Source organism: Aotus nancymaae, unplaced genomic scaffold, assembly GCF_030222135.1.
Source record: "Aotus nancymaae isolate 86718 unplaced genomic scaffold, 86718_ANA_hifiasm-v0.15.2.pri h1tg000015l_0, whole genome shotgun sequence".
NCBI classification, from domain to species: domain Eukaryota; kingdom Metazoa; phylum Chordata; class Mammalia; order Primates; family Aotidae; genus Aotus; species Aotus nancymaae.
The window spans coordinates 536931-564919 of NW_026988426.1; the positions used below are offsets into that span (position 1 = coordinate 536931).

At 53.9% G+C, this 27989-nt stretch overlaps 4 protein-coding genes and 1 long non-coding RNA gene across 10 annotated transcripts; 3 read left to right on the plus strand and 2 right to left on the minus strand.

The window, feature by feature from the left end:
- The first annotated feature begins 59 nt into the window (after positions 1-59).
- GPC2 (glypican 2) lies at positions 60-6631 on the plus strand. Its single transcript, XM_012474745.3, has 10 exons — positions 60-381; positions 1045-1203; positions 1522-1844; positions 2652-2732; positions 3480-3642; positions 4344-4474; positions 4635-4781; positions 4881-5020; positions 5123-5298; positions 6053-6631. The coding sequence occupies exons 1-10, from the start codon at positions 216-218 to the stop codon at positions 6301-6303; spliced, it is 1737 nt and encodes a 578-aa protein (XP_012330168.2). The 5' UTR covers positions 60-215; the 3' UTR covers positions 6304-6631.
- A 1095-nt stretch (positions 6632-7726) lies between these two features.
- GAL3ST4 (galactose-3-O-sulfotransferase 4) lies at positions 7727-16957 on the plus strand. 3 transcript variants are annotated; one of them, XM_012474746.3, is made up of 4 exons: positions 7727-8028; positions 9238-9549; positions 9724-10009; positions 15909-16957. In XM_012474746.3, exons 2-4 carry the CDS (start codon positions 9308-9310, stop codon positions 16938-16940), a joined length of 1560 nt encoding a protein of 519 aa, XP_012330169.2. In that variant the 5' UTR covers positions 7727-8028; positions 9238-9307; the 3' UTR covers positions 16941-16957. The 3 variants fall into 3 exon arrangements, with proteins under 3 accessions (XP_012330169.2, XP_064232474.1, XP_064232473.1); XM_064376404.1 differs by lacking the exon at positions 7727-8028 and adding an exon at positions 8247-8379; XM_064376403.1 differs by lacking the exon at positions 7727-8028 and having other exon boundaries at positions 8247-9549.
- On the minus strand, positions 13797-18062 carry LOC105732565 (uncharacterized). Its single transcript, XR_010342804.1, has 3 exons — positions 17988-18062; positions 14729-17454; positions 13797-14432 (listed from the first exon to the last, which is right to left on the minus strand). It is a non-coding gene; the product is annotated as an uncharacterized LOC105732565 (long non-coding RNA).
- Positions 17480-22530, plus strand: TRAPPC14 (trafficking protein particle complex subunit 14). 2 transcript variants are annotated; one of them, XM_012474744.3, is made up of 11 exons: positions 17480-17500; positions 18910-19005; positions 19087-19216; positions 19390-19476; positions 19633-19753; positions 19855-20002; positions 20130-20212; positions 20297-20460; positions 21032-21186; positions 21402-21595; positions 21692-22529. In XM_012474744.3, the coding sequence occupies exons 1-11, from the start codon at positions 17498-17500 to the stop codon at positions 21843-21845; spliced, it is 1335 nt and encodes a 444-aa protein (XP_012330167.1). In that variant the 5' UTR covers positions 17480-17497; the 3' UTR covers positions 21846-22529. The 2 variants fall into 2 exon arrangements, with proteins under 2 accessions (XP_012330167.1, XP_012330166.1); XM_012474743.2 differs by lacking the exon at positions 17480-17500 and adding an exon at positions 18124-18759 and having other exon boundaries at positions 21692-22530.
- A 449-nt stretch (positions 22531-22979) lies between these two features.
- Positions 22980-27570, minus strand: LAMTOR4 (late endosomal/lysosomal adaptor, MAPK and MTOR activator 4). 3 transcript variants are annotated; one of them, XM_012474748.3, is made up of 4 exons: positions 27487-27570; positions 26877-26957; positions 23666-23783; positions 22980-23318 (listed from the first exon to the last, which is right to left on the minus strand). In XM_012474748.3, exons 1-4 carry the CDS (start codon positions 27487-27489, stop codon positions 23221-23223), a joined length of 300 nt encoding a protein of 99 aa, XP_012330171.1. In that variant the 5' UTR covers positions 27490-27570; the 3' UTR covers positions 22980-23220. The 3 variants fall into 3 exon arrangements, with proteins under 3 accessions (XP_012330171.1, XP_012330173.1, XP_012330172.1); XM_012474750.3 differs by having other exon boundaries at positions 22980-23335; XM_012474749.3 differs by lacking the exon at positions 22980-23318 and adding an exon at positions 23346-23588.
- Between the last annotated feature and the right edge of the window lie 419 nt (positions 27571-27989).

The following is a 27989-nucleotide window of genomic DNA, read 5'->3' on the forward strand; positions in this document are numbered from 1 at the left end:
CCGCCTCGGGCCCCGCCCCCTGCCCGACTCCCCGCTCCCATTGTCTCGGCAGATGCCGCCTGGTCCAGCTATCGTGCTCGGTATTCAGTTTTAGGGGGTAGCACTCTTTATCCGGCCGGCGGAGCGGTCCCGCGGCCGAGTACCAGATTCCCAAGTTTGGGCAGCTCTTCTTTCCTCCTTAGGACCCACTCTGCCGTCCCGCGGTGGCTGCAACTATGTCCGCTCTGCGATCTCTCCTGCTTCTGCTGCTGTCTCTGTGTCCCGGTCCTGGTCCCGGACCTGGGAGCGAGGCAAAGGTCACCCGGAGTTGTGCAGAGACCCGGCAGGTGCTGGGGGCCCGGGGATATAGCCTAAACCTAATCCCTCCCGCTCTGATCTCAGGTGAGGAGAAAGAGGAAGACTAGAGAATTGGGGGTGGGGGTCGGGGGCGGGGCCTCCCCATCTCACAATAACTCTCTTCCCTTTCAGAGTGACCGTTATACTAATCTTTTCATCCCACAGTAATGTGTGTTCTCCTCCTGTAACTTCCTTACCGGGATCACAATAACCTTCCTATGCACGGAATAGCGCTCTTACTCCATCTCCACCCCAGGAATCCCCTCCTCGTAATTAACACCCCCGCTATGTTTCTTTCTTCACAGCCATGTTCTCCTCGCTGTTTCTATGAGCCCCTTCTATGAGAATACTTTATTGCTCACCAAGTAACCCCACCCCTCCAAGCCCCATTCTTCATCCCTAGAAGCTATCCTCAAGTCCCTCGAGGTCTGGGGTGTGGACGTTGGGGAGGGTCACCTGAGGACACTCTGACCACTGACTTGACCCTCAGGGCAGCTGTTAAATAGATGATCCCGTGGCTAATGGGAGTGAACTTGGGATGGGCAAGGAAACAATAAGGCCAGGGATAGGGTCAGGTGGGGAAGAGGGTGCAGACAATAGAAAAGAGACCAGAGAGGTAGCGAAGGCATAGTCCCCAGAGATAGGCAGGAAATGGAAGGAATTTTAGGATATCACTTCCCACCACTCTTTCACATCTCCTCTGTCCAGGTGAGCACCTCCGGGTCTGTCCGCAGGAGTACACCTGCTGTTCCAGTGAGACAGAGCAGAGGCTGATCAGGGAGAGTGAGAACACCTTCCGAGGCCTGGTGGAGGACAGCGGCTCCTTTCTGGTTCACACATTGGCTGCTCGGCACAGAAAATTTGATGGTGAGGGCATGGGGTCTCCAAACTCAGCTTCATAGCTCCTCTCAGGCACTTAGGACCCCAGCAAGCCCCCTGTCCCCACTCCTTACTCCATCCGTAAAGACTCCACCCGCTTCCAGCCCTGGCTTAGCCCACCCACCCCCCAGACTCTCTCTCCAGGGCCCTGCCCTCCCTCATTCCCTGTCTGTCCCATCTCTGAGAGTTGCCCAGTTTCTAATTCACTTGTCTTTTCTCTCACATCCTCTCTTGCCTCTGCCTGTTCACTTTTCTCCCCTTCTGTGGCCTCACCCACCTTCCACTTGTTCCCTGCATTTGCTGCAGAGTTTTTTCTGGAGATGCTCTCAGTAGCCCAGCACTCCCTGACCCAGCTCTTCTCCCACTCCTACGGCCGCCTGTATGCCCAGCACGCCCTCATATTCAATGGCCTTTTCTCTCGGCTGCGAGACTTCTATGGGGAATCTGGTGAGGGGTTGGATGACACCTTGGCGGATTTCTGGGCACAGCTCCTGGAGAGAGTGTTTCCGCTGCTGCACCCACAGTACAGCTTCCCCCCTGACTACCTGCTCTGCCTCTCACGCTTGGCCTCATCTACCGATGGCTCTCTGCAGCCCTTTGGGGACTCACCCCGCCGCCTTCGCCTGCAGGTGAGGGATCCTGAGGCCTGAGCTTCAGCCACTTCTGACCTAGTGACCCCTGAACTGTGCACCACTCACCTCCAAACTGTCGTTCCCCAGTCACCTCTGACCTGGTGATCCCCCCACCCCCGCATTGAAGCCATTTCTGAGCTGGTGATCCCTATCTTGAGCTTTAGTCCCCACTGCCTGACCCAATGCCCCTTGGTCTTCTTTAAACAGATGTCCCCGCCCTCACCACCTCCCATTCTGTGCCCTAGTTTCACACAAACATTTACCTGCCCTTGACCTCCAGCCACCTTTCTGCCAACCCTTCCCTAATCCTAACACCTCAACTTCCTCTGGTTCAACTAAACAGGAAATAAGTATTCAATATACAAAAGGCATTTTCATTTATAGTATCACATTTAGTTGTCATCATAACCCTGCAAGGTAGACAGTCACACCCTTATTTTACAGATGAGAAAACTGAGGCTCCCAGAGGTTAAGCTTTCCAGCCAGTAAATTTAAGTGGTAGAGCCGTGGCTCACACCCAGGTCTTCTGGCTTTAATTTCAGTGTTAGTTCTGATACACAATTTCTCTATCTCTAAGTCCTGTACAACACAATCCCTCCATCTCTTCCCAAGCCTTCTTTTTTTTAAGACTATAATTCCTGTGAGGCTCTTGAACCTGCCTCTCTGTACCACCCAATACTCTACCCTCTTTGAGATAACCCCACAAACCTAACCCCCACTGCTCTTGGTGCAATCTCTTGGCTCCAGTCTTGACTGACCCATGACAACCTTGTGGTTTTTCTCACCTTCTTTGCCTTCTCCCAGATAACCCGGACCCTGGTGGCTGCTCGAGCCTTTGTGCAGGGCCTGGAGACTGGAAGAATTGTGGTCAGCGAAGCACTTAAGGTTAGAGGGGGCCTGAGTGCGGGCAGGACCCAGGGAGGGAGAAACGGAAGTGAAAGAGACCTCATGAGGAAGAATCAGCCACCAAACTAGCAGGACAAGCCTGGGGCTCTGTCTGCCTCAAGGCCCTGGTGTCCCAGGATGAATTAGGAAGGAGGGGGCTGGAGTGAAGCCTCCACTGCTCCACAATCCGTGATCTCTGACCACCTCTGATCCCCTCCTGCCCTCTGTGGACCCATATCCCCGCGTCAGTCCCTGAGGACCTGCTTATCTCCATAGCAGTTCAAGATTGGATACTGCCCCTGCCCAATCTCTCAGGACCCCTCAATGACTCCACTTCCCTGCTGCTGAAGGCCAGAAGCCTGGCTTGGCCTCTCTCACTACCCATCCTCTCCCTGACCTTCCAGCCTCACCTTCTGCCTCCTGACTGCCTCCTCCCTACCCAGCTGGGATGGACTCACTCTTGTCCTTGAATCTTTCCTCAGACCCCCAACTGCCTCTCTGGTTTCACCCCTCCCACGAATCAGTGTCAGCAACCTGGAACCTCCCTCCTCAGATCTGTGACAATCTCACCTGCTGCTGGGTGGGCAGGGAGGGGGTCACCAACCCTAGGTGCCCACATCCAGCTCTCCACTCAGAGCCTGGGGAAGGTGGGATGGGGCATGTGATTTCTCTCTGTGCCCAGCACCAAGCCGGGCTGAGAGCAGCCACGGTGTCTGTGGAGGACACAGCCCCACTCTCTGCCCCCAGGTGCCGGTGTCTGAAGGCTGCAGCCAGGCTCTAATGCGTCTCATCGGCTGTCCCCTATGCCGGGGGGTCCCCTCACTTATGCCCTGCCGGGGCTTCTGCCTCAACGTGGTTCGTGGCTGTCTCAGCAACAGGGGACTGGAGCCTGACTGGGGCAACTATCTGGGTGAGGGGATTCAAGAAAGCCTGGAGCCAGGCGTGGTGGCTCATGCCTGTAATCACAGCACTTTGAGAGGCTGAGGCAGGAGGATCACTTGAGGCCAGGAGTTGGAGGCCAGGTGGGGCAACATAGCTAGATGCCATCTCTATAAAAAAAGAAATTAGCCAGGTATGGTAGTAAACACACCTGTAGTCCCAGTTACTCCTGAGGCTGAGGCAGGAGGATCTTGACGCCAGGAGTTAAAGCTCAGCCTGAGCAACATAGCTAGACCCCATCTTTACCAAAAAAAAAAAAAAAAGAAAGAAAGAAAGAAAGAAGCAGGCGTGGTGGCACACATGCCTGTTATCCCAGTTACTCCAGAGGCTGAGGCAGGAGGCTCCCTTGAGCCCAGGAGTGAGAGTCTGCAGTAAGCTGTGATGGTGCCACTCTACTCCAGCCGGGTGAGAGAGTAAGACCCTGTCTTTAAGAAATCGTAAAATTTAAATTTAAATTTAAAAAAAGTCTCTGGGATGGAGGAGGGCCCTGAGTAAGGCGGGGCGTGAACTGAAGAGGGGCTCTAAAGCCAAACTGAGGGGGAAACATGAGAGGGAGCTCATACGAGTTTCCCCCAAATACTTTGCTGCTTCTCTAAAGCCCGAGTGAGGATTTTTGAGAACATCCTAGTTCACCACTCATTCCATACTTTCTCTTTCTCTCCCTCCCTTAAGATGGTCTCCTGATCCTGGCTGATAAGCTCCAGGGTCCCTTTTCGTTTGAGCTGGCGGCTGAGTCCATTGGGGTGAAGATCTCGGAGGGTTTGATGTACCTGCAGGAAAACAGTGTGAAGGTGTCTACCCAGGTACAGGGGAGAGAAGGGTGGAGGCGAGGCCCGGGGCGGGGACGGTGTAGGTGTCAGGGAGACAGTGTAAGGTATCTGGGAAGAGACTCTGGAGTCAAGTGGGGACGCAGTGTGGTTTTACCGCAGGGTGACTGTGTGAGGTCTCTTCTCCGTGCCGCAGGTGTTTCAGGAGTGCGGCCCCCCCCACCCGGTGCCGGCCCGCAACCGTCGAGCCCCGCCGCCCCGGCAAGAGGCGAGCCGGTTGTGGTCGATGGTTACCGAAGAGGAGCGGCCCACGACGGCCGCAGGCACCAACCTGCACAGGCTGGTGCGTGCGGGGACCGAGAGTTGGGGGTGGGGAGGGCCGGGGCCGGGCCGGGGATGGGGGTCGTGCTCCAGCTCGCCCCGCCCCCTTTCGCCCGCCCAGGTGTGGGAGCTCCGGGAGCGTCTGGCCCGGATGCGGGGCTTCTGGGCCCGGCTGTCCCTGACGGTGTGCGGAGACTCTCGCATGGCAGCGGACGCCTCGCTGGAAGAGGCGCCCTGCTGGACCGGAGCCGGGCGGGGCCGGTGAGCCACGGGGACGTGGAGGGACGGCAAGGGGCGGGGCCGCGGCCGGGAGGGGCGGGGCCGCGCGGGCGAGCGGGAGCTTTAGGGCTGCTCTGCTCGCAGGTACTTGCCGCCGGTGATCGGGGGCACCTCGGCCGAGCAGGTCAACAACCCCGAGCTCAAGGTGGACACCTCGGGCCCCGATGTCCCGACACGGCGGCGTCGGTTACAGCTCCGGGCAGCCACGGCCAGGATGAAGGCGGCCGCACTGGGACACGACCTGGACGGGCAGGACGAGGGTGAGACTTGGGCGTCCCTGGTCCCGAGCCCCGCCCACTGCCCTTAAGCCCCTCCCCTCTCCTGGTAGTTCCCACCCGTGCCTCGCTCTTAGCGTTCATTCATTCATTCATTCACTAATTAATTCAACGAGCATTTATTGAGAGTTGACCTCAAAGACTGAGGATAATAGACCAATGAGGGGGTCAGTAGGGGAGACACAAAAACATTCTTAGAGAACAGTGGGAAGTCCCTTATAATGGGCAAAGGGCAGTGGGAAAATGGGGGAGGGGACAACTTGGGGGAGGCTGGGAAGCCAGGGTGGTGGGTGACATTGGGCTGGCTCCCCAGGTGGAGTTTGCCAGACAGAGAAGCAAGGCACAGCCACTCATTGTTTTCTTCTTTCCTTCTGTCTGTCTCTGACTCTCTTTGTCACTCTTCCTCCACCCCTCTTCCTGGCTGCTCTCTGCTTCTGTGTACTTCTGATTTTTCTCTTTTCCCGTTATCCTCTCTCTCCATCTGCCTGTCTTTTTTCTGTCTGTGTCATTGTCTCCCATTATGATTTCTCCCTTCTGTGCCTGCTATCTGATCTCTCTTTTTCCCTCTCTCCCTGCCTTCCTGTCACTCACGGTCTTTCTCCCTTCCCCAACCCCGAATCCACCTGTATCTCCCTCCCGTGCCTCTCTCTTTCTGTTTTTATCCCAATTTCTTTTCCTCCTTCCGTCTCCCTCTGCCTCTCCTTCCCACTTCATCTGTCTCTGTCCCTCTTCTTTGCAGATGAGGACGCCAGTGGCTCTGGAGGGGGACAGCAGTATGCAGATGACTGGATGGCTGGGGCTGGGGCTCCCCCAGTCCGGCCTCCTCGGCCTCCATACCCTCCTCGAAGGGATGGTTCCGGGGGCAGAGGAGGTGGCAGTGCCCGCTACAACCAGGGCCGGAGCAGGAGTGGGGGGGCATCTATTGGTTTTCACACCCAAACCATCCTCATTCTCTCCCTCTCAGCCCTGGCCCTGCTTGGACCTCGGTAACAGGGGAGGGGTGCCCTAGCATCAGAAGGGTTCGTGGCCCTTTCCCCTCCTCCCCTCTCAGCTGGGCCTGGGGAGGAGTTGAAGGGGGCTGCAAAGAGGGTAGAGAAGGGACTTTGCAGGTGAATGGCTGGGGCCCCAAATCCAGGAGAGTTTCATCAGGAGTGGGTAGGTGTCCACAATATTTATTTTTTCATTTGGTAACGGGGGAGGGGGATGTGGGGTATTTATTTAGGAAGGACTGTGATTTCCTTAGGGGGTATAGTCTCCAGCCCTCTAAGGCTGGGGCTGGTGATCAGCCCCAACAGAAAGTGAGGAGTTTAGAGTTGCAGCTGGGGAAGGAGATTGAAGGAAGTTGGAAGTGGGGAGGGGTGGGGGCATCTGGTCTCAAAAATGAACAAAGCTGGATGCTGACAGGGTGCAGGGCAGGGGACTGGGGGGCATGTGAGTAGGATGTGAGACTTCATGGGCTTGAGTTCTTCCGTTGAGTTTCTTCAGTATCAATTTATTTAACCAAAATTTAAAAAAACAAGGTGGGGGGGTGCTCATCTCATTACCTCTGCCATCCACATCCTTCACAAACTCCATGTTTCAGTGTTTTGAGTCCATGTTTATTCTGCAAATAAACAGTAATGTATGGGACTCCGAGTGTGGCTTTCCGTGCTGTCAGCATTAGTCTCTAAGCCCTGGCTCCTAGCAGAGGCGTCAGAGCCTCTGTGATTAGCTTATTTTCTGCCTGCTTTTCACCTCCCTTGGCATCTGACCCCCAGGGAGGAAATGGGTCTAGGGAATGACCCCGATCTCCAAATTTTCCACCCTCTGGACCCCTAAGCATCGTCGTTTGTAAAACAGGGAAAATTGTGGAGACCAAATAGGAACTGTGTGAAAAAGCATCTTATCACCTGCAAACTGCTCTTTGAACACGAGGCATTATTATCATAATTATTATTTTGAGATGGAGTCTCTTGTCACCCAGGCTGGAGTGCAGTGGTACGATGATCTTTGCTCACTGCAACCTCCGCCTTGAGGGTTCAAGCGATTCTCCTGCCTCAGCCTCTCAAGTAGCTGGGATTACAGGTGCCTGCTACCATGCCTGGCTAATTTTTGTATTTTTAGTAGAGACAGCGTTTCACCATGTGGGCCATGCTGGTCACGAACTCCTGACCTCAGTCGATCCATCCACCTCAGGCCTGCGATCCACCTGCCTCCGGCTCCCAAAGTGCTGGGATTACAGCTATGAGCCACTGCGCAGGGGGGCCACGAGGCATTATTAACCTGACCACACCACTGCCTCCTGCCTTCAGAGTGGGAGGCCTTGTTCTCTGAGCGTCAGTCTCTGGCTACCTTGCCACGTCCTTGACAACGTCTGCTTTCAAGTATCACTTTCTCCTTCTTTCTTTCCGCTGCTTGAATGCATCTTTTGTGCTGCGGCAAGCCAAGAGAAAATGGAAGGATTGATTCCCTAAGTGTGAAAGGGGGATGGAAGTGGTGTCTTCGAAGGGGAGTCTGGGTGCCCTGCCTGAGAGAGGAAGATGAAGTGGGGGAGAGACCTAGAACCGCGGTCAAAGCTGCTGCAGCTGCTGAGGCTGGCGGGACAAAGGGAGGAGGGAGGAGCCTGGGCTCTGAGAAAGTTCGTGGGGAAAGTTGAGCTGAGCCAAGAGTCGGGCGGTGGCTGGGGAGGGCAGGAGGGCCCAGCCCGATTTCCCTTGCTGTTCCCCTTGTGGCCTGGTGAGTGGGAAATGAAACCAAATATAGGACCAGTGGAGGGGCCCTCTAATCTATGGAAGGAGACACGAGGGGTTCATGGGATTCTGGTGGGGGCAACTGACTGGGCAATCACCAAAGCTGGAGGGGACAGAAGTCTGGGTGGGATCTCCAGTCATGGGAAGGGAGAGATAGATGGAAGGAAATGAAGAACTCTGGATAGGGGGGCTGTGATTGGGGCGGGAATTGGGGAGTGATGCCAGAAGGGGCGGGTCTCTGGGAGTAAAAGTGTGGCTTCTCTCTGCCTGGGGTTACCCCTGGCTTGTCGGAGCCGGGGGCTGTCCTGGCTTGTTGGAGGGGCTGTGGTTCCTGATCGTGAGTTGTAATCTGAAGGGGTGGGGCCGGACACCAGGTCGATTAGAAAGCTGGGGCTTGAGAAGGAACTCCGCAATTAGTGTTTGTGCCTTTCTCCGTATCTTTCTGTCATAGTCTCTTCTCTCTCTCTCTCTGTTTCTCTCTCTCCCTCCCTCCCCCTCTGCAGCCCCACCCTTTCAATCTCCTCTGAATGCACTAAGGTTGGAAAGTGGAATCGGGGGTAAGTCCAGGGATCTGGGCTTCATAAGTAGCCATACGTCTCCCCCAGCTCCTGTCGCACGTGGGGGGTCTGCCCGTGCTGAGAAAGAGGAAAAAGATGTGCCGGAGTTTATAACACAATGGCCCATTGCAAACCCACTCCTGAAAGTCTAACTTCCCTTCCTCCTGCCTGGGTTCGTCCACCTGCGTCCTCCCATCCTCCTGCCTGGGTTCATCCACCTCTGATCCTTATTCCCTTTGTTTGGCTTCCCCTCCTGGCCCTGGGATAAGGTTCTTAATCCCCATCTGTGACAGCCAGAGAGGCTCAGGAGGAAGCCAGTGTCGGGACCATGATCTGACCTGAGTGTCTTAATGAGCTGATTATCTCTTGCTGGCTGTTTCATTCATAATCTGGTTTTTTTTTTTCTCTCCTTCCCTTCTAAGTCCCCGAGGCTCAGGGACAGCTGTAGGTGGGAAGCTGGGGGAATAGGAGATAAGAAAATGATAGAGCAGAGGGAGTAGTTGTGGGGCCACTTCAAAAGTCTGGGTGTAGACAGCATCCCCAGCCACTCCCCTTCCCTGAACCATGTCTCAGCTGCAGCAGAGCTCCTCTGCCTCTCTCCTTAGACTCCCCTTCTTCCCCCCTCATTTCCCTTCTAGACGCTGACAGAGGCAAAAATCTGCTAACTCAGGGGGCAGACTCAACCAAGACTGTGAGCAGGCCTGGGGAATGACCCCCGATCTCCAACCGGCGCCTTCCACGGCTGCACGGCTGTCTCCAACTGTCTCTGCCCCTGTTCCTGGCCCTGGCTCCATCCCTTTCTCACTTCACCCTTCCCTGTGCCACATGGGCCCTCTGTCTCCTGCCAGGACGCTGCGGCTCTGGGGACCTCGGAGCCTGGGGGTGGCTCTGGGAGTCTTCATGACCATTGGCTTTGTGCTCCAGCTCTTGGGAGGGCCCTTCCACAGGAGGTGAGTTCCTACTTTGCCCCAACTCCCTCTAGATGCCCCAAGCTTGCTCTTCCCCATCCCACCTGGGGCTGGTGACTCTTGGGGACTCAGAAGCCTCCATGCCCTCTGCCCCTTCTACCCAAGAAGCCCATTTGCTGCTGAGGGACAGGACACTCCCCCTCCATCTCTTCCCAGGCTACAGCCCTTGGCCCCATCCCTACGACCAGCCCTTCTGTCCTGCCCTCCCCGGCAGCGACTGGTGTTCCTGAAGACGCATAAATCCGGAAGCAGCTCTGTGTTGAGCCTGCTTCACCGCTACGGGGACCGGCACGGACTGCGCTTTGCCCTCCCTGCCCGCTACCAGTTTGGCTACCCAAGGCTCTTCCAGGCCTCGAGGGTAAAAGGCTACCGCCCCCAGGGTGGAGGCACCCAGCTCCCCTTCGACATCCTCTGTCACCACATGAGGTTCAACCTAAAAGAGGTAAGGAGTGTCACAGGGGTGGGAGGGACCAGAAAGAGATGTGATCAGGCCTGGGGCTGACACTACCAAGGGAGGGGATCCAGACCTGGGGGGTCCCCAGGCACCATTTTACTCTAAAGTTGGACATGGGGGCCACAAAGGTGGGGCTTCCTGCGACCCTCTCTACAGGTGTCCCCTCCCCCATAGTTTCTGGGAGCCCGAGTCCTCCTCTCACCCTGGCGCTTACTTCAGTCTCTCTCTTTCACCACTGTATTTCCCTGGCGTCAGTGCCCTGCCAACTCTGGGCCCCCAACTCTCCCTCCAGGTGCACTTTACCCTTCTTTTTTTTTTTGGAAGACAGGGTCTTGCTCTGTCACCTAGGCTGAAGTGCAGGAGCACAATCATAGCTCACTGCAGCCTTGACTTCCCAGGCTCAAGTGATCCTCTCACCTCAGCCTCCTGAGTAGCTGGGGCTAAGGCATGCACCACCACACATGGCTACTTTTTAATTTTTTGTAGACACGGGGTCTTGCTTTGTTGCCCAGGCTGGTCTCAAACTCCTGGGCTTAAATAAATAAATAAATAAATATTCCTGGGCTCAAGTGATCCTCTTACCTTGGCCTCCCAAAGGGTTGGGATTATGGGAGTGAGCCACCTTCGCCAGCCTTTCTGCGTGCGTGCGTGCGTGCGTGCGTGTGTGTGTGTGAGAAAGGGTCTCTCACTCTGTCATCCAGGCTGGAATGCAGTGGTACAATTATAGCTCAGTGCAACCTCAAACTCCTGGACTCAATGATCCTCCCACCTCAGCCTCCCAAGTAGCTGGGACTATAGGTGCATGCCACCACACCTGGCTAATTTTTAAAATTTTTTTTTGTAGAGATAGGGTCTCACTAATGTTGCCCAGGCTGGCCTCAAATGATCCTCCACCTTAGACTTACAAGTACCTATGATTATACACCCCTTCCCTTTCTTAGCCTCCCTTCCACTGTCACACCAGGGCTTCAACTCCCCCACTGCTTTCTGACTTGTCTTCTTCAAACCCCTCACATGTCTGGCATTTTCAAGGATCAGCTGTATGTTTAGCTCGGGTCTAAGCACAGCAGAATAGCTGGGTGGAAGCCCAGTCCTGACCCCCAGGAGCCTCTGTTCTAATAGTGGAGACAAGAACATACATAGTCATATACTCAGACACACACAGGAAACCGAGGGCTCCTGCAGGAAGAATATTAATGTGTAATTAAAACATACAGGGAAAAAACTAAACCTGACTGAATATTTACTACTGCTGAGTACTAAACTTCCCATCACCTTGCCAGGAAGGCATTTTAAGTGTCTCCATTACACATATGAGGAGTTCGAGTCTCAGAGAGGTGAAGTGACTTTTGCAGATAGAAAAATGGCACCCTACTGAATAAATGCGGAGGGAAAAAAAAAAAAGAAAGAAAAAAGAAAAATGGCACCCACTAGGCACAGTGGCTTACCCCTATAACCCCAGCACTTTAGGAGGCCAAGACGGAGAATCACTTGAGCCTGCAGTTTGAGACCAGCCTGGGCAACACATGCATGTGTGTGTATCTGGAATGGGGAGAAGAGTATTCACCAAAGGGGTGAGGCTTTCTGGAGAGGGGGTTTTATTTTACTTTCTTATTTAATTTTATTTATTTATTTATTTTGAGACAGAGTCTTGCTCTTTTCCCCTAGGCTGGAGGGCAGTGGCATGATCTCGGCTCACTGGAACCTCCACCTCCTGGGTTCAAGCAATTCTCATGCCTCTCAAGTAGCTGAGACTACAGGCCTGTGCCACCACACCCGGCGAATTTTTGTACTTTTAGTAGAGATGGGGTTTCACCATGTTGACCCGGTTGGTCTTGAACTCCTGACCTCTAGTAATCCGCCCGCCCTCGTCTTCCCAAAGTGCTGGGATTATAGGTGTGAGCCACCGTGCCCAGCCGAGAGTGGGGATTTTAAAGGAAAAGGTGGACATGGCTATGGTAAGGAGAACATCAGGCATTCTTAGAGGGAGCAAACCAGCAGCAAGGACATAGTGGGGTGCACATGTGTATGCATGTAAGAGGGAGAATGTCTGTACTGGAGGTAGAACTTCAGCAGAGGCTGCAAAGTCACCCTTGCCAAAGCTAGAGCTGGAGACAGCAGCTGAGGACATGGGCATGCTCTAATGGGCAAACTAAAGGCCACTGTTAGAAGTAAGGCAATGACCGTGACCTTTGAGGTAGGTTTCTCCAGAGGCTAGGGTGATGGCCTTCACTGACACCACCATTCATTGACTACCTACTGTGTTCTGGACACTTGCACATTCATCCAGGTAAGTGTTAACCAGTTACACAGATTTCTAGATGGAGAAATGAAGGCTCTGAGACGTTCAATAACGCACCCAAAGTCACAGAATTAGTAAATGGCAGAGTGGGATTTTATTCCAGGTCCATCAGATGCCAGACTGTTTTCTTCAGTTTCCCTTCTGCTTTCAAAGAGACCTACAGGGCCAGGCATGGTGGCTCATGCCTGTGATCCGAGTGCTTTAGGATGCTGAGGTGGGAGGATGACTTGAGCCCAGGAGTTCGAGGCCAATCTGGGCAACATAGCAAGTCCCTGTCTCTACAAAAAAAATTAAAAATTAACAGGGCATGTTGGTGTGCGCCTATAGTCCCAGCTACTCAGGAGGACTATTTGAGCCCAAGAGTTTTTAAGGCTGCAGTGAGCTATGATATGCTGCCTAGATGACAGAGCAAGGAGACAGTGTCTCCAGAAAAAAGAAGAAAATAAACAATCAGAAGCTAAAATACTCATTTCCCATTTCCACCCCCGACCCACCCAAAAAAAAAGAGAGTTCACAGGCTGTTGTTCAAGTGTGCCATATTTGCAGAGCCGATCGAAGAACACCATGACAGAGAGAAGTCAGATTCAATAATGGAAGTCATTTTTGGAGGCAGAAACCCTTCAAGGAGTCCAGGAGCTAGGTTCTGACCTGCATCAGCCTGCAGGGCCACGTTAGGGTGTGGTGCAGCCTGATCTCCACCTTCCTTCTTGCAGAGCAATAGAATCACATGTCCCAGTCCTCAGGGCAGCGTCCTACCAGGCAGCTGTGGCTTCCCAGGGCCTTGGCTCAGGGTGTATTTTGCCCTCTGGGATGCCCAGTACCCCCTGAAGTGTTTTACCATTCAAACCCCTGAAGTCTCCAACCATTCTGGGCCTGGCCTAGCCACCTGCTGCCTATGCCCCTGATGGCATTATAGTTGCTCCTTCTCACTCTTTGCTGCCAGTGATGCCCCTCCTATACCCTGAGGAGGCTAGGGCCAGTTTCCTTCCTGGAGCTATGACCAACAGTCCCAGGGCAGGCATTCAATAGGTTTTTGCTGGAGAAATGAGTACAAAGGTTGGTTCCTAGAGGTTTTACTGACCAAGGCAGACAGAAATGCCCAAGGAAATTAATGTTCTCCAGGAGTTTCCTATACTCCAGGTTTCCTTCCCTCCCTTCTTTCTCTTTTTTCTTTTCTTTTTCCCCTTCCTTTCCCTCCTCTCTCTTCCCCTCCTCCTCTTCCCTTGCCCTTCCCCTCCCTCCCCCTCCATCCGCTCCCTTCCTCTCCCCTCCTCTTCTCCTCCCCTCCCTTTCCTTTCCTTTCTTCTTCCCTTCCTTCTCCCTTCCTTCCTCCCTTCTTCTCTCTTTTGTGCGCACACACTCCTCTTTCTTTCCTTTCTTTCTTTTTTTTCTTTGAGAAGTAGTCTCACTCTGTCACCCAGGCTGGAGTAGTCATGCAACCTCTATCACCCAGGTTCAAGCGATTCTCCTGCCTCAGCCTCCCAAGTAGCTGGGATTACAGGTGCCTGCCACTGCACCCAGCTTATTTTTTGTAATTTTAGTAGAGACAAGTTTTCACCATCATGGCCAGTCTGGTTTTGAACTCTTGACCTCATAATCCACCCCCCTTGGCCTCCCAAAGTGCTGTGATTACAGGCGTGAGCCACCGCCACCAGTCCCTTTCTTTCAAGGCAGGGTCCTGCTGTGTTGCTCAGGCTTGTCTTAAAATTGTGGGCTCAAGCGATCCTACACCTCAGCCTCTTGAGTAACTGGGACTATAGGTGTGTGCCAAGATGCCCTAACTTATTTTTATTTTAAGTTCTGGGATACATGTGCAGAGTGTACAGGTTTGTTACATAGGTATACATGTGCCACGGTGGTTTGCTGAACCTATCAACCCATTATCTAGGTTTTAAGCCTTGCATGCATTAGGTGTTTGTCCTAATGCTCTCCTTCCCCTTGCCCCCAACCCCCTGATAGGACCGGGTGTGTGTTGTTCCCCTCCCTGTGTCCATGTGTTCTCATTATTCAACATCCACTTACTTATGAGTGAGAACATGTGGTGTTTGGTTTTCTGTTCCTGTGTTAGTTTGCTGAGAATGATGATGGCTTCCAGCTTCATCCATGTACCTGCAAAGGACGTGATCTCATTCTTTTTTACAACTGCATAGTATTCCATGGTGTATATGTGACACATTTTCTTTATCCAGTCTATCATTGATTGCCCTGCTAATTTTTTTAGTTTTATTTTTGTAGAGACAGGGTCTCAATATGTTGCCCAGGGTGGCCTCAGCAACATAGCAATGCTCAAGCCATCCTCCTGCCTCAGCCTCCCGAGTAGCTGGGACTACAGGCACACACCATATGCCTGGCTCTGTGCTCCAGGTTTCTTTGTATGTTTTATTTCATGTATCTTTCATAATCACCTGGCAAAGTATGATGATCCCCATTTTGCAGATAAGCAGGTTGAATCTCAGAGATGTTAAGTAACTTGCCATGCAGCAAGTGATGGAAGCTGGGGATTCCTAGCAGAGCTGGGAGAAGGAGGTTTGAGGAGCCTGGATAGGTGGACACGTGGCTTGTGCATACTTATGCATGTAGGGTCCAGCCCTACAGAGTCCTGTGAGTCCCTCTCTACAGGTGTGGAGATGAGAAACTGTGGAAATAAAAGACACAAGACACCAAGAAAGAGAAAACAGAATTTGGGCCCAAGGGTCCACTGCCAACCAAAGTGCAGAGTCTGGCAGTGGCCCCAAGTGCCTGGACGCCCTGATTATTGAGTACAAAGCAGGGAGCAGGGTGGGTAGGGCCAGGCATTGGTGGTCAGTGATAGGATCAAGTAAATCACATGTCTTGGAGATAGGGGCCCGGGACTTTCAAGTAACCAAGGCAAGGAGAAAACTTGATGCATCAGCACTTTCCACATACTTGTCAAAAATATCAAGGGCATTAAGATTTATGTTACTATTACTACTTCTTATCTTCTAAGAAAAAGAGGAACCAGGTACAGAAGCGGAACATGAAAGTAGACATGGGACGTGACCACTGAAGCACAGCATCACATAAAGACAATTAAGCCCCCTGGATGTCCGTGGGTTTCCCTGACAGCCGTCAGGCCTACCACAAAAGCTTGGAGAAGCGGAATTTTCTCCTAATTCCCCCAGGAAGGAGATGTCTTGGCCATTTTGGATGTCTCCTTCCCTAGCTGGCTAAACAGTGGGTGCTTTCCCAGGGCTAACACTGTGGCACAGCCGAGGCGCCCTCCAGCAGCCCTTATGCAGTCATGACAGAGGGCTTAGAGCATCTTGCCTCAGGGTCACCTCCTTCCTAATGCCACTTCAGTTCCACACTTTATGAACTGAGAATCAGTAAAATTAAAAGGTTATGCTGAATATATATATCTTTATGATTACATGTGAATAACTAAATGATTATATATAGGAATAACTGTGCTTATATTTCTAATTCTTTTCTAATTCAATACTCATATGGGAGCAGGCTGAGGTTTCAGACCTTTGCCTCGGCACTTACGGGGTTCCCCCCCACATATGCATACCTGCTCCCCAGCCCAGTTCTCTCTGTCTGTCTGTCTTCTCTCCTCTGCAGGTACTTCAGGTCATGCCTTCTGACAGCTTCTTTTTTTCCATTGTCCGTGACCCAGCGGCTCTGGCTCGCTCTGCCTTCTCCTACTATAAATCCACCTCATCAGCCTTCCGCAAGTCACCATCCTTGGCTGCCTTCCTGGCCAATCCTCGAGCCTTCTACAGGCCTGGGGCCCGTGGAGACCACTACGCTCGCAACTTACTATGGTTTGACTTTGGCCTCCCCTTTCCCCCAGAGATGAGGGCCAAGAGCGGGAATCTTAATCCACCCAGAGACCCCAATGCCCCAGAGCTGCAGGTCTTGCCCTCTGGTGCTGGCCCTCGAGCCGAAGCCCTCAATCCGAATGCCCTCATCCATCCTGTTTCCACTGTTGCTGATCATGGCAGCCAGATATCAAGCCCTGCTTCTTTTGATATGGGGTCTTCATCCTTCATTCAGTGGGGTCTGGCCTGGCTGGACTCTGTCTTTGACCTGGTAATGGTGGCTGAGTACTTTGATGAGTCATTGGTTCTGCTGGCAGACGCCCTATGCTGGGGTCTGGATGATGTGGTGGGCTTCATGCACAATGCCCAGGCTGGACATGAGCAGGGCCTCAGCACTGTCAGCAACAGTGGACTGACTGCAGAGGACCAGCAGCTGACAGCACGGGCCCGAGCCTGGAACAACCTGGACTGGGCTCTCTATGTCCACTTCAACCGCAGTCTCTGGGCACGGATAGAGAAATACGGCCAGCGTCGGCTGCAGACAGCTGTGGCTGAGCTCCGGGCTCGCCGAGAGGCCCTGGCCAAACACTGTCTGGTAGGGGGTGAGGCTTCTGACCCCAAATACATCACTGATCGTCGGTTCCGCCCCTTCCAGTTTGGGTCAGCTAAGGTTTTGGGCTATATACTTCGGAGTGGATTGAGCCCCCAAGACCAAGAGGAGTGTGAGCGCCTGGCTACCCCTGAGCTCCAGTACAAGGACAAGCTGGATGCCAAGCAGTTCCCCCCGATCGTCTCACTGCCCCTCAAGACTTCAAGGCCACTCTCCCCATAGACATCAGACTACAGATTTAGGTGGAAAAGCACCCATGTTTGAAGGGCACATGGGATGAGTTGGGGGGGCAGCAAGACGCCACTTCTGCATCTCTGAGAAGGGATGGGGCTTCAATGGGCTCCCAGCAGTGCTTTCCCCCTCCAATCATTTTGCCCCTTTCTTTATTTTATTTTATTTTATTTTTTGAGACAGAGTCTCACTCTATCCCCCAGACTTGAGTGCAGTGGCATGATCTCGGCTCACTGCAACCTCTGCCTCCCAGGTTCAAGCAATTCTCCTGCCTCAGCCTCCCAAGTAGCTGGGATTACAGGTACATGCCACCACACCCAGCTAATTTTTATATTTTTAGTAGAGACAGTGTTTCAACATGTTGGGCAGGCTGATCTCAAACTCCTCACCTCAGGTGATCCACATGGCTCTGCCTCCCAAAGTGCTGAGATTACAGGCTTGAGCCACCATGCCGGCCTCTGCTCCCCTTTCCTGCCCCAAGGCAGATCCACATCACCAAAGCTCCCTAGAGGGACAAAAGATGGAGTGAACCACAGAAAGTTTGGTGCATGGTGAGTTGGAATAATACGTCCATTTCTCTACCAAATATTTGTTACTAAACTGTTCATTTCACTCTGAAATGTTTGCTGAATGAATAAATAATTTGAAACTTCTACTTGATTTATGGAGGGTGGAAAGGGGAGGGATGGAGAATCTCCCTAGGAGAGCTGGGGTTGAAAGGGGTCTTTTTTTTTTTTTTTTGAGACAAGATCTCACTGTCACCCAGGCTGCAGTCCAGTGTCTCAATCATAGCTCACTACAGCTTCAAACTCCTGGGCTCAAAAGAGCCTCCTGTGTAGGCCTCCTAAGTAGCTGGGATTACAGGTGCGAGCTACTGCGCCCAGATAATTTTTAAATTTTTTGCAGAGAGGAGGTCTTGCTCTGTTGGCCAGGTTGGTCTCAAACTCCTGACCTCAAGCGATCCTCCCGCCTCGGCCTCCCACAGTGCTGGGATTACAGGCGTGAGCCACCCCGCCCGGCCGACGGGATACTTCTTACATTTCTTCTCCAAGAAGCTTGGCGGCAACTCCAGCTTGTATTCTCTCGGCTTCAGCGCAGCCGGACCCCGCCCCCTCCTCCAAGGTCCGGGCATCCGCCGAGTTTGGGGCCTTGGTGGCCACGCCCCCTCCTTTCCGCTTCCGGTTTATCTCCAGTCATTCGGCTCCGTACTCTGGTTCCGGCGCCAGCGGGTCTCGGTTCCGGGTTCGTTGCCCGGGTGCCGGGACCGGGCGGGTCTCTCGGGCCGCCCCAGCCACGCGCAGCAGCCCGAGGTGTCGGGGCCCTCTGGACCCACCCTAGCGGGCCCCGCCGGAGATCAACCTCCGTCCCGGGCTCCCGGTCGCGCCGTCCTCGCCGCCCCATGGAATCCCAGTGCGACTACTCCATGTACTTTCCGGCCGTGCCGCTGCCGCCGCGCGCGGAGCTGGCAGGGGACCCGGGCCGGTACCGGGCGCTGCCCAGGCGCAACCATCTGTATTTGGGGGAGACTGTCCGCTTCCTGCTGGTGTTGCGCTGCCGGGGCGGCGCGGGGTCCGGCGCCGGGGGCGGCCCGGGCTTGGGCTCCCGAGGGGCCTGGACAGAACTGGCAACCGCTCTGGCTGCCCTAGCCTCGGTCAGCGCCGGAGGCGGGATGCCGGGGGGCGGAGGCGCCGGCGACCAGGATTCGGAGCCCCCAGGGGGAGGGGATCCTGGGGGTGGGGGTTTGTTCCGAGGCTGCAGCCCCCTTCTCACCCACGGCCCGGGCCCTGCTACCTCAGGGGGAGCGACCACGGTGAGGAGCTTTGGGGGACCCGGCACAGGGCGGAGGGGCGGTTTGCTGGGGGCCTGAGGCAGGAGGCAGATGACCTGCAGGTCTTAAAGGGAAAGGCTGCAGGCTGCCTCTGACTCGCTCCTGACCTCTTCACCCCTTTCCCAACCCCAGCTGCCTGTGGAGGAACCGATTGTGTCCACAGATGAGGTCATCTTCCCACTCACCGTTTCACTGGATAGACTGCCCCCAGGGACACCTAAAGCCAAGGTAAGATGAGCAAGGGGTGGAGCTGTTGTCCCAATTCAGATACCTTTCCCGGGCTCAGCCATCTGTCTCTCCTTTTGACAGATTGTAGTGACTGTGTGGAAGCGGGAGGTTGAGGCACCAGAGGTCAGAGATCAAGGCTACCTGCGATTGCTGCAAACCCGATCTCCTGGGGAGACCTTCCGGAGTGAGCAGAGCGCTTTCAAGGCCCAAGGTGGGGAGGAGAGCGCAGAGGCGAAGGGCTAGAGTCTGGGAATTGGAGGACAGAAGGGAGGAGTCACACTGGAAAGTGGCTAATGGGTTCTGAGAAGAGGAAGGCGAGAACTCTGGGTTGGAGGTGAGGTCAGCCCCCAGACCATCACTTCTTGACCCCACCCCCTCCCTCAGTGAGCACGCTGCTGACTCTGCTGCCCCCTCCGGTTCTGAGATGCCGGCAGTTCACTGTGGCTGGAAAACACTTGACCGTGCTCAAGGGTAAGCAAGTCGGCCGGCTCCAGCTCCGGCAGCAGTAAGGGAACTGATTGGATGCAGTTCCTCTGGGCAGGCTGGTGGCGTAGGTCTGGTTTTTTCTGGGTAAAGGTGGGGCCTGAGGGTCCAGCTATTCCTAACGGAACTGGTCCTCTCCAACAGTGCTGAACAGTTCCTCCCAGGAGGAAATCTCCATCTGGGATATCCGAATCCTCCCCAACTTCAATGCCAGTTATCTACCTGTCATGCCCGATGGCTCTGTGCTGCTGGTCGACAATGTCTGGTGAGGTCCTGGGAGGCGTGAGGCTGTGAAGTGGTGGGGATGGCGTCAGGGGCCAAGCTCTGGCATGGGGAGACCATGCCCTGTCCTCTTTTCTGAGCTAGTCACCAGTCTGGGGAAGTCTCCATGGGCTCCTTCTGCCGACTACCCGGCACCTCTGGCTGCTTCCCCTGCCCACTGAATGCCCTGGAGGAACACAACTTCCTGTTTCAGCTGAGAGGGGGTGAGCAGCCCCCTTCAGGGGCCAAGGAGGTGAGCATAAGGGGCTAGTGTGTTCAAGGAAAAGGGATAAGGCAGTGGGAGGGAAAGACCAGGTGGCTGACTCAAGATGGGAGGGGCACTTTAATGCCTGCACCAACCCCCTTTGTCCCTTCCGCAGGGCCTGGAAGTTCCCCTGATTGCTGTTGTTCAGTGGTCCACCCCGAAGCTGCCCTTCACTCAGAGCATCTATACACACTACCGGTAAGTGTGGATCCTGGAGGAACCATGGCATTCACCTTTGTGGCCTGACACACGCGGCCAGCAGCCCTCTCTCACCACTCCTAGCCTGCCCAGTGTCCGCCTAGATCGCCCGTGTTTCGTGATGACAGCTTCTTGTGAGTCCCCTGTTCAGACCTACGAGCGTTTCACTGTCACCTACACGCTGCTCAACAATCTCCAAGACTTCCTTGCTGTGAGGCTCGTGTGGACCCCGGAGCATGCACAGGCTGGTAGGTCACTGCCAGGTGGGGATCTGGTCTCCAGGGAAGGAGGAGAAAGAAAAAAGCCAGGGAGGCAGGACAGTGAAAAGAGCCACACTGGTGCCAGTCCCACCACAGGAGGCGACTTGTGGCAGGCAGCTTCCGCCCTGTACCCGGGTGGTCTCCGCAGTGTCCCAAACGGAGAGTTTAGAGAGGCAGTGGGGCAGAGTGACTTTCAGGGCATGGACACTGGAGCTTTACTCACTGTTGTGAGCTCTACTTCTCTCCTTTACTAGCTGTGTGACCTTGAGTAAGTTACTTAACCACCTCTCTGGGCCTCAGAGTCCTCACCTCTAAAATAGAGCGACTCATATCTTATGGGACTGTCATGCAGATACTGAGTTAATATACATGATGTGCTTAGGACAGACCCTTCACACTGTAAGTATTAGCCATTGTTATCTACAATATGCACAAAAGATAACGTTTGCTCAGTTTACTCTACAGAGTGGCTTTGAGGATCAGATGAGACTGTGCTGGTGAAGGCCCTGTGGGAATGAGGAACGCTGTAGCGTTTGCTGGTCCCTGTTTCTGCCCCCAGGAAAGCAGCTGTGTGAGGAGGAGCGCCGGGCCATGCAGGCCGCCCTGGACTCCATCGTCTGCCACACGCCCCTCAACAACCTCGGCTTTTCCCGGAAGGGCAGTGCGCTCACCTTCAGTGTGGCCTTCCAGGCTCTGAGGACGGGGCTCTTTGAGGTGGGCTGGGGAGGGTCTGGACTGAGTGCTGAGTGGTGCAGAATGCTGGGGTGGGCAGAGGCAGGACCCTTAGATTTTGGGGATGAAATAAAAAGTCAGGCAGAGGGAAGGTGGGGTTTAGATTTGACATAGGTCTGTCACGTGGGGAAGGTCATCTGGAAGGAGGCCTGGGCCCTGGAAGCCAAGCTGGCATGCTGACCTGCGTTTCCTCGCAGCTGAGTCAGCACATGAAACTGAAGCTGCAGTTCACTGCCAGCGTGTCCCACCCTCCACCCGAGGCCCGGCCCCTCTCCCGCAAGAGCAGCCCCAGCAGCCCTGCTGTCCGGGACTTGGTAGAGAGGCACCAGGCTAGCCTGGGCCGCTCCCAGTCCTTCTCCCACCAACAGCCTTCCCGAAGCCACCTCATGAGGTACAGAACCAGGGGGTGTGGCATGGGACTGGGTAGAGGCTGGGGGCAGGGAAGGTCCCGGTCTGACCAGCACCCACAGACTCTGCCTTCCCCTAGGTCAGGCAGTGTGATGGAGCGCAGGGCCATCACGCCCCCCGTGGCCTCTCCTGTTGGCCGCCCCCTCTACCTGCCCCCGGACAAGGCTGTGCTGTCTCTGGACAAGATTGCCAAGCGCGAGTGCAAGGTCCTGGTGGTGGAACCCGTCAAGTAGCACCATGCCAGCTCTGCTCCCTCTTACACTCCAGAGACCCAACGCCCCCAGATGGGATCCCTGCTCCCGAGCTTTGCCTCCCCTGGGATGCCTCCCAGACGGGGGGAAGAGGCCCGGCAGTGCTGCCTGACTGTGTCTGCTGATGAGGGATGGGGGAAGAAGCTGTGAAGTGGGCGGGCATGGCTGGGACTAAGCCACCAGTATTCCCCGAGTTCCTGTGGGGAGGGCTGGCCCCACCCCTAAGGCAGGGCAGGGGTTCCCAGAGCTCCCTTGCCCCCCCCCCGCCCATGACCCTGGTTCTAAGTTTACAAAGTCTCTTCCTCATTCCTGTTGCGTTCTTTCCCACCTCTGACATTCCTTCCCTCCGTCCCTCCCGCAGGGCTGATATTAGAGGGTGGTGATGGGTAAGGGCCCCTGACAGTGACCCTCCTGTCTTGGGTTGGGGACAGAGCCAGGTGGCCTCCTTCTGCCCCTTCATGTTTACGTTTGCAGCCTGAAGCACTTTAAGTTGTTTTTCTTTTTTGTTGTTGTTGGTTCCTGTAACTTATTCTCCAACCATTGCTTCCAACTGAAATAAGACTATTAAATGCCTGTTCAGGAGGGAGAAGGACGACTAGTTTGTGTATGTATTGATGGGAAGAGCAGAGGTCGCCAGGGCTCAGGGCGACTCCCTTCCCCTCTAACTTTGTTTTTTTTTTTTTGGAGACAGAGTCTCACTCTGTCGCCAGGAGGCTGGAGTGCAGGGGCGTGATCTTGGCTCACTGCAACCTCTGCCTCCCAAGTTCAAATGATTCTTCTGCCTCAGCCTCCTGAGTAGCTGGGACTACAGGCATGTGCCACCACGCCCTGCTAATTTTTTTGTATTTTTAGTAAAGATGGGGTTTCACCATATTGGCCAGGCTAGGTTCGAACTTCTGACCTTGTGACTTGCTCAAATCCCAAAGTGCTGGGATTACAGGCATGAGCCACCATGCCCAGCCCCCTCCAACTTTTTTTCTGCTTCCCAGTTTCATAGCACACAGAAGCAGCCCTGCTGCACCCAACTTGGGCTAAGGTGCATGACTTTCTCCCCAGAAGGTGGAAGACAGACATGGGGTGTAACCACTCCGACACTAAACACACATGGCCCTGGGCTGGAGAACATCAGACTCCTGTTTATTAGCAAGGAAGGGAGGGAGCACAAAGGGAGGTCTCCTTGCCCTTGTTCTCTTTAACACAGCTCAGAGTCCCCAAGCCTTGGCCCTTCCAGGTAGGGGTGGGAGGTGGGCTAGCAGAGGCCCTAGTTCTAGCAGCAAGCCAAGACCAACGGCTGTACCTGCCTCATCACAGAGGCCCAGGACCCAATCTGTTTCTCCAACCCTTGCTCTCCAGCAGCTCAGACGTCAATGGGCTCCCGACCTCGGTTCTGCCTCTTCACCACAAACACCCTCTGTCCTGACACGGTCACCAGCAGCGTGTGTTCTCCAAAGACCACTGGAGGAGAGACACACCTTCCCCCGCCCCAGGAGAGGGAAGGGAGCACAAAGTTAGTGGGTGTGACAGACTCCATAGGGCAGGGCCATGCACAAACTGGCTGGGATCAAAGCCAAAGAAATTCTGTTGTTCCAGGCTCAGAGAGTTGAAGATGAGTGGCCTCTGCTAGATCTCCTTTCTCTGGCTTTCTCATTCACAGTTCTGATACAGGGCAGTCCCAAAGGGAGGAAAGTGGCCAGACCAGAGACCACAGGAGGAAACGGTGGGAGGCTAGGAGGAAGAAGAGAAGCCTCTGGAAGCAGCCCCCCCTCCCAGTACCACCACCAAGGGCAGGGGTAGGGGCTCACCAGACAGGCGCTTGAAGGGCACATTCATGCCATGGTGCAGCCGGAAACCACAGGCCGTGCTGACCAACTCAGAGATGGCACTGGCTGCCTGCTCGTCATTCTCAAGGTCCCCAGATGACTGCACACAGATGGAGGAAGGACAGGGGTGGGCGTTATGGCATAGGCTCAGGAAAGAATTCTAGGCAGAGTCACCTTGGCTCTTGCATTTAGACCGTCTCCCCCCAGCTTTGGAAAAACCAACCTGAAATCCCACTATGATATCACACTCTAGATGCCATCCTGTTTCCCATAATACTGGGTTTCCCTGGATGAGCACAACTTATCTTTTTCTTTTTTTGAGACAGAGTCTTTCTCTGTTGCCCGGGCTGGAGTACAGTGGCAAAATCTCGGCTCACCGCAACCTCCGCCTCCAGGTTCAAGCAATTCTCCTGCCTCAGCCTCCTTAGTAGCTGGGATTACAGGCGCCTGCCTCCATGCCCAGCTAATTTTTGTTTTTAGTGGAAGTGGGGTTTCAGCATGTTGGCCAGGCTGGTCTCAAACTCCTGACCTCAGGTGATCCACCCACTTCAGCCTCCCAAAGTGCTGGGATAACAGGCCTGAGCCACCATGCCTGGCTCACCTATCCAATTTTTTATATTTTTAGTTGAGACAGTTTTATCATGTTGGTCAGCTGGTCTCAAACTCCTAACCACAAATGATCTGCCCACCTCAGCCTCCCAAAATGCTGGGATTACAGACGTGACCTACCGCACCTGGCCAACCATCTCTTTATTGATCTTTCTAGTCTAACCCCATGAAACTGGATTTCTCCTATGTCCCTGCCTATCTGATAAAACCATATTCTCCAAAATGAATGCCTGCCCACCACTGACCTCTTAATGGCTCCATCTTTTTCTCAGTCTTCACACTTGCTGCTCTGTCTATAGAATCTCAAAAACATGCCCTTTGTCCTTGAACCCCTCCCTCTGCTGACCTCTAGAGTAAGTGATGGGACCATGGCCTGGGCTTCCTTTTTTCTGGTGACGGTCTCAACTTCCTCTTCCCTCTTCCTTGATAGAGGCCTCCACAAGATTTAGTTCGTTTTGCTGAACTAGAAATATATATTAACTGCTATTTTACATCAAACTCTAATTTACATCAAATGTCTAAAGTTGGGCCATCAAAGTTCCCCTTATCCTTATACACTTCCTTCCCCATCCACTTCCTTTCTTGATTTCCCCAAACTCTCTCTCTCTCTTTCTTTCTTTCGAGAAGGAGTCTCACTCTGTCACCCACGCTGGAGTGCAGTAGTGTAATCTTAGTTCGCTGTAACCTCTGCCTCCTGGGTTCAAGCAATTCTCCTGCCTCAATCTCCCAAGTAGCTGGGACTACAGGCATGTGCTACCACACCAGGCTAATTTTTTGTATTTTCAGTAGAGATAGGGTTTCACCATGTTGGCCAGGCTGGTCTTGAACTCCTGACCTCAAGTGATCCACCCACCTCAGCCTCCCAAAGTGTTGAGATTACAGGCGAGAGCCACCCACGCAGGGCCAAGTTTCAGGCTTCTGAGTTCTGGCTAGAGAAGTATTTCCTTTATTACCTATTTCTAGTCATTACCAAGATATGCTGATTCCTCATTTAAAGTATCTTCTCCCCGCCAAGCACAATGGCTCAGGCCTGTAATTCCAGCCCTTTGGGAGGCCAAGGCAGGAGGATTGCTGGAGGCCAGGAGTTCAAGACCAGCCTGGGCAACAAAAGACCCCTGTCTCTATAAAAAAAAATTTTTTAACGGCTGTGTGTGGTGGTGCTTGCCAGTAGTCCTAGTTACTAGGGATGCTAAGGTGGGAGGATTGCTTGGGCCCAGGAGTTAAAGCCTGCAATGAGAGGTGATCGCACCACTGCACTCCAGCCTGAGTGACAGTGAGTCTCTGTCTTTAAAAAAAACAAAAACAAAATTCTTCCCTCCTTGCTCCTTCTTCTTACTGCCACCTGTGCAGTATCATCTCTCTCTCTCTCTTTTTTTTTTTTTTTTTTTTTTTTTTGAGACTGAGTCTCTGTCGCCCAGGCTGGAGTGCATGTGCAAAGGCACGATCTCAGCTCACTGCAACCTCCATCTCCCAGGTTGGCCAGCCTGGTCTTGAACTCCTGACCTCATGGTCCACCCACCTCAGCCTCCCAAAGTGCTGGGATTACAGGCATGAGCCACTGTGTCTGGCCCAATCTCATCTCTGAATGACTCCCCTTTCTTCCCATCTTCACATCACTAACAGAACAGTCTTGCTCAGCCATCTACTGGGTCTTGTTTCTGTTCAAAAAAACCTTTCAAATTCCCATTATCTTCAAGATTAAGTTCAAGTGTGTTAACCTGGCCTTGAAGATCCTTCAAAATCAGATCCTTCCCTGACCATATCCTCCTCTTCCCTCAAACCTTTCCAAATCTGTTCACCATAAACTAACCAGTTCAGATAGGTTAGTGCCACGCACCTGTATGTCCACCTCCCCCACAGTAAACACTCTCCTTTAAGTTGGGCTGAATTCCTGCCTCCAGGAAAGTTAGTTACCTTGTCATAACATGTTGAATTTTTAATATCCTAGATTCCTTCAATAGCCTTTACCACCTGCATTGTTTTCAACCCTTAACCTTAAGCTTTGCCTCTAGCTAAATCAAAAACATCTAGAGACCCAACACTATACAGTACTACGGAAAAAAATACAAATGCCTCTTTAAGAAATACCAAATAAAGGCCAGGCATGGTGGCTGACGCTTGAAATCCCAGCACTTTGGGAGGCCGAGGTGGGTGGATCACCTGAGGTCAGAAGTTCAAGACCAGCCTGGCCAACATGGTGAAACCCTGTCTCTACTAAAAATACAAAAATTGGCCATGCATGGTGGCACGCGCCTGTAGTCTCAGCTACTTGGGAGGCTGAGGCGCTTGAACCCAGGAGGCAGAGGTTGCAGTGAGCCGAGATCGTGCCACTGCACTCCAGCCTGGGCGACAAGAGCGAAACTGCATCGCAAAAATAAATAAATAAATAAATGGCAACAGTTAAGAGACTAAGATTCCACAGACCGATTACTGAAAGTAATTGCAAAAACTGCAAATACCTTTGCACCAACCTAATACATGCCAGGCAAGAAACCAGGAAAAAGCCGAGAAAAGAAGGGCTAATGTTAGAAGGGGTTACCGGGCTGTGTGCACTAAGGGACCCCCTCCCTTTCCCAGAACGCACCGCCAGCACTGCACCTTCACTCAGCACCAGGTAGCCGAGCTGGTCTGGGATTCGCTCCAGCCCCTGGGTCAGTGCAGAAGTCTAGTGGGTAAAGATGCAAGCAGTGAGAAGCATGCCAGAGGGATGAATGGCCCCCGATACCCTTCACCTGCAAATCCAAGTCTCTTGGTTGACGATAGCCCCAGGTTTTCTCATTCCCCAGCCAGGTCCCTTCCCGGCCCCCTTCCCCCTACAAGGTCCTCAATACTGATCTTCCCCAGCCTCCATCCGCCTCCACCTCTCGGCCCCCGGGCTCCCCTGGCCTTTCACACCCCACCTTTGCTACCCTGGGGGGCCTTCGCTGCCCCACTGGTCCCGGCCCCTAGACCCTCTCTCCACCTCCCCTCGTCCCCGCCCCTGCCACGCAGACTACCCGTATCCCCAGAACACCCTCCCACAGACCCCTCCCCAGCACTCCCGTCATCATCCCTCCCATCTCCATCCCCTGTCCCTTCCCAGGCGGATAGGAGGTGAGGGTGGAGCGCAGGCACACGACGGGGCACCCACAAAGATTGGGGAGCAGAGACGCTGAACCCCCAGCGGGTCCTCCCGCGCATGCGTCCTCACTCACCATCGCAGTCTTAGGTGCTGGGGGAGCGCCCTACCAGATAGGTAGCTTCCGGCTTCAGCTCCGGTCACGTGCTTGCAACCGGCGGGCTCCTCCTTCTGCTTGCGTCACTGGATTTTTGCCCTGCCTCTAGCGTGAGGATTGGACCGTGGCCATGTCGTCAGATCCAACCAGCCAGTAAGAAGCTCTGTTTCCCGGAGACGCACGTTGATTGGTGGTATCACCTCTTTAACACCCATCTCCCCGCCCCTCCGGGCCTAAGCTAGAAAAAGAGGGGGAGTGTCCGCAGAGGGGAGCGTCTGGGAGGGGTGGGAGGCGGGTGGGGTTGAACTTGTGCTCCTGCGCACTGGCTGGAGCCGGGGTTCCGCCTGAGCGAGGATTCTAGCCAGTGTGACCACAAGCGAGTCCCTTCCCAGGTTTCACGCTGGATCCAAAACCGAGGGAATAAAAGAGAATAACGTGCAATGCATGTGAAAAGCTATTCAAGGCTGGGCGCGGTGTCTCAC

Bases quoted from the DNA above. Each gene is read 5' to 3' on its own strand.
- TRAPPC14 (XM_012474743.2), top strand. From the start codon at position 18,349: ATGGAATCCCAGTGCGACTACTCCATGTACTTTCCGGCCGTGCCGCTG. The intron at 19,006-19,086 runs GTAAGATGAGCA...TCCTTTTGACAG, and splicing joins CAGGGACACCTAAAGCCAAG to ATTGTAGTGACTGTGTGGAA. The intron at 19,754-19,854 runs GTGAGGTCCTGG...TTTCTGAGCTAG, and splicing joins CTGCTGGTCGACAATGTCTG to TCACCAGTCTGGGGAAGTCT.
- LAMTOR4 (XM_012474748.3), bottom strand. The intron at 23,784-26,876 runs GTGCGTTCTGGG...ATCTGTGTGCAG, and splicing joins GTGAAGGTGCAGTGCTGGCG to TCATCTGGGGACCTTGAGAA. The intron at 23,319-23,665 runs GTGAGCCCCTAC...TCTCTCCTCCAG, and splicing joins GCCCTTCAAGCGCCTGTCTG to TGGTCTTTGGAGAACACACG.
- GAL3ST4 (XM_012474746.3), top strand. From the start codon at position 9,308: ATGACCCCCGATCTCCAACCGGCGCCTTCCACGGCTGCACGGCTGTCT. The intron at 9,550-9,723 runs GTGAGTTCCTAC...ATCTCTTCCCAG, and splicing joins GGAGGGCCCTTCCACAGGAG to GCTACAGCCCTTGGCCCCAT. The intron at 10,010-15,908 runs GTAAGGAGTGTC...TCTCCTCTGCAG, and splicing joins TGAGGTTCAACCTAAAAGAG to GTACTTCAGGTCATGCCTTC.
- GPC2 (XM_012474745.3), top strand. From the start codon at position 216: ATGTCCGCTCTGCGATCTCTCCTGCTTCTGCTGCTGTCTCTGTGTCCC. The intron at 4,782-4,880 runs GTGCGTGCGGGG...TCGCCCGCCCAG, and splicing joins GCACCAACCTGCACAGGCTG to GTGTGGGAGCTCCGGGAGCG. The intron at 5,021-5,122 runs GTGAGCCACGGG...CTCTGCTCGCAG, and splicing joins ACCGGAGCCGGGCGGGGCCG to GTACTTGCCGCCGGTGATCG.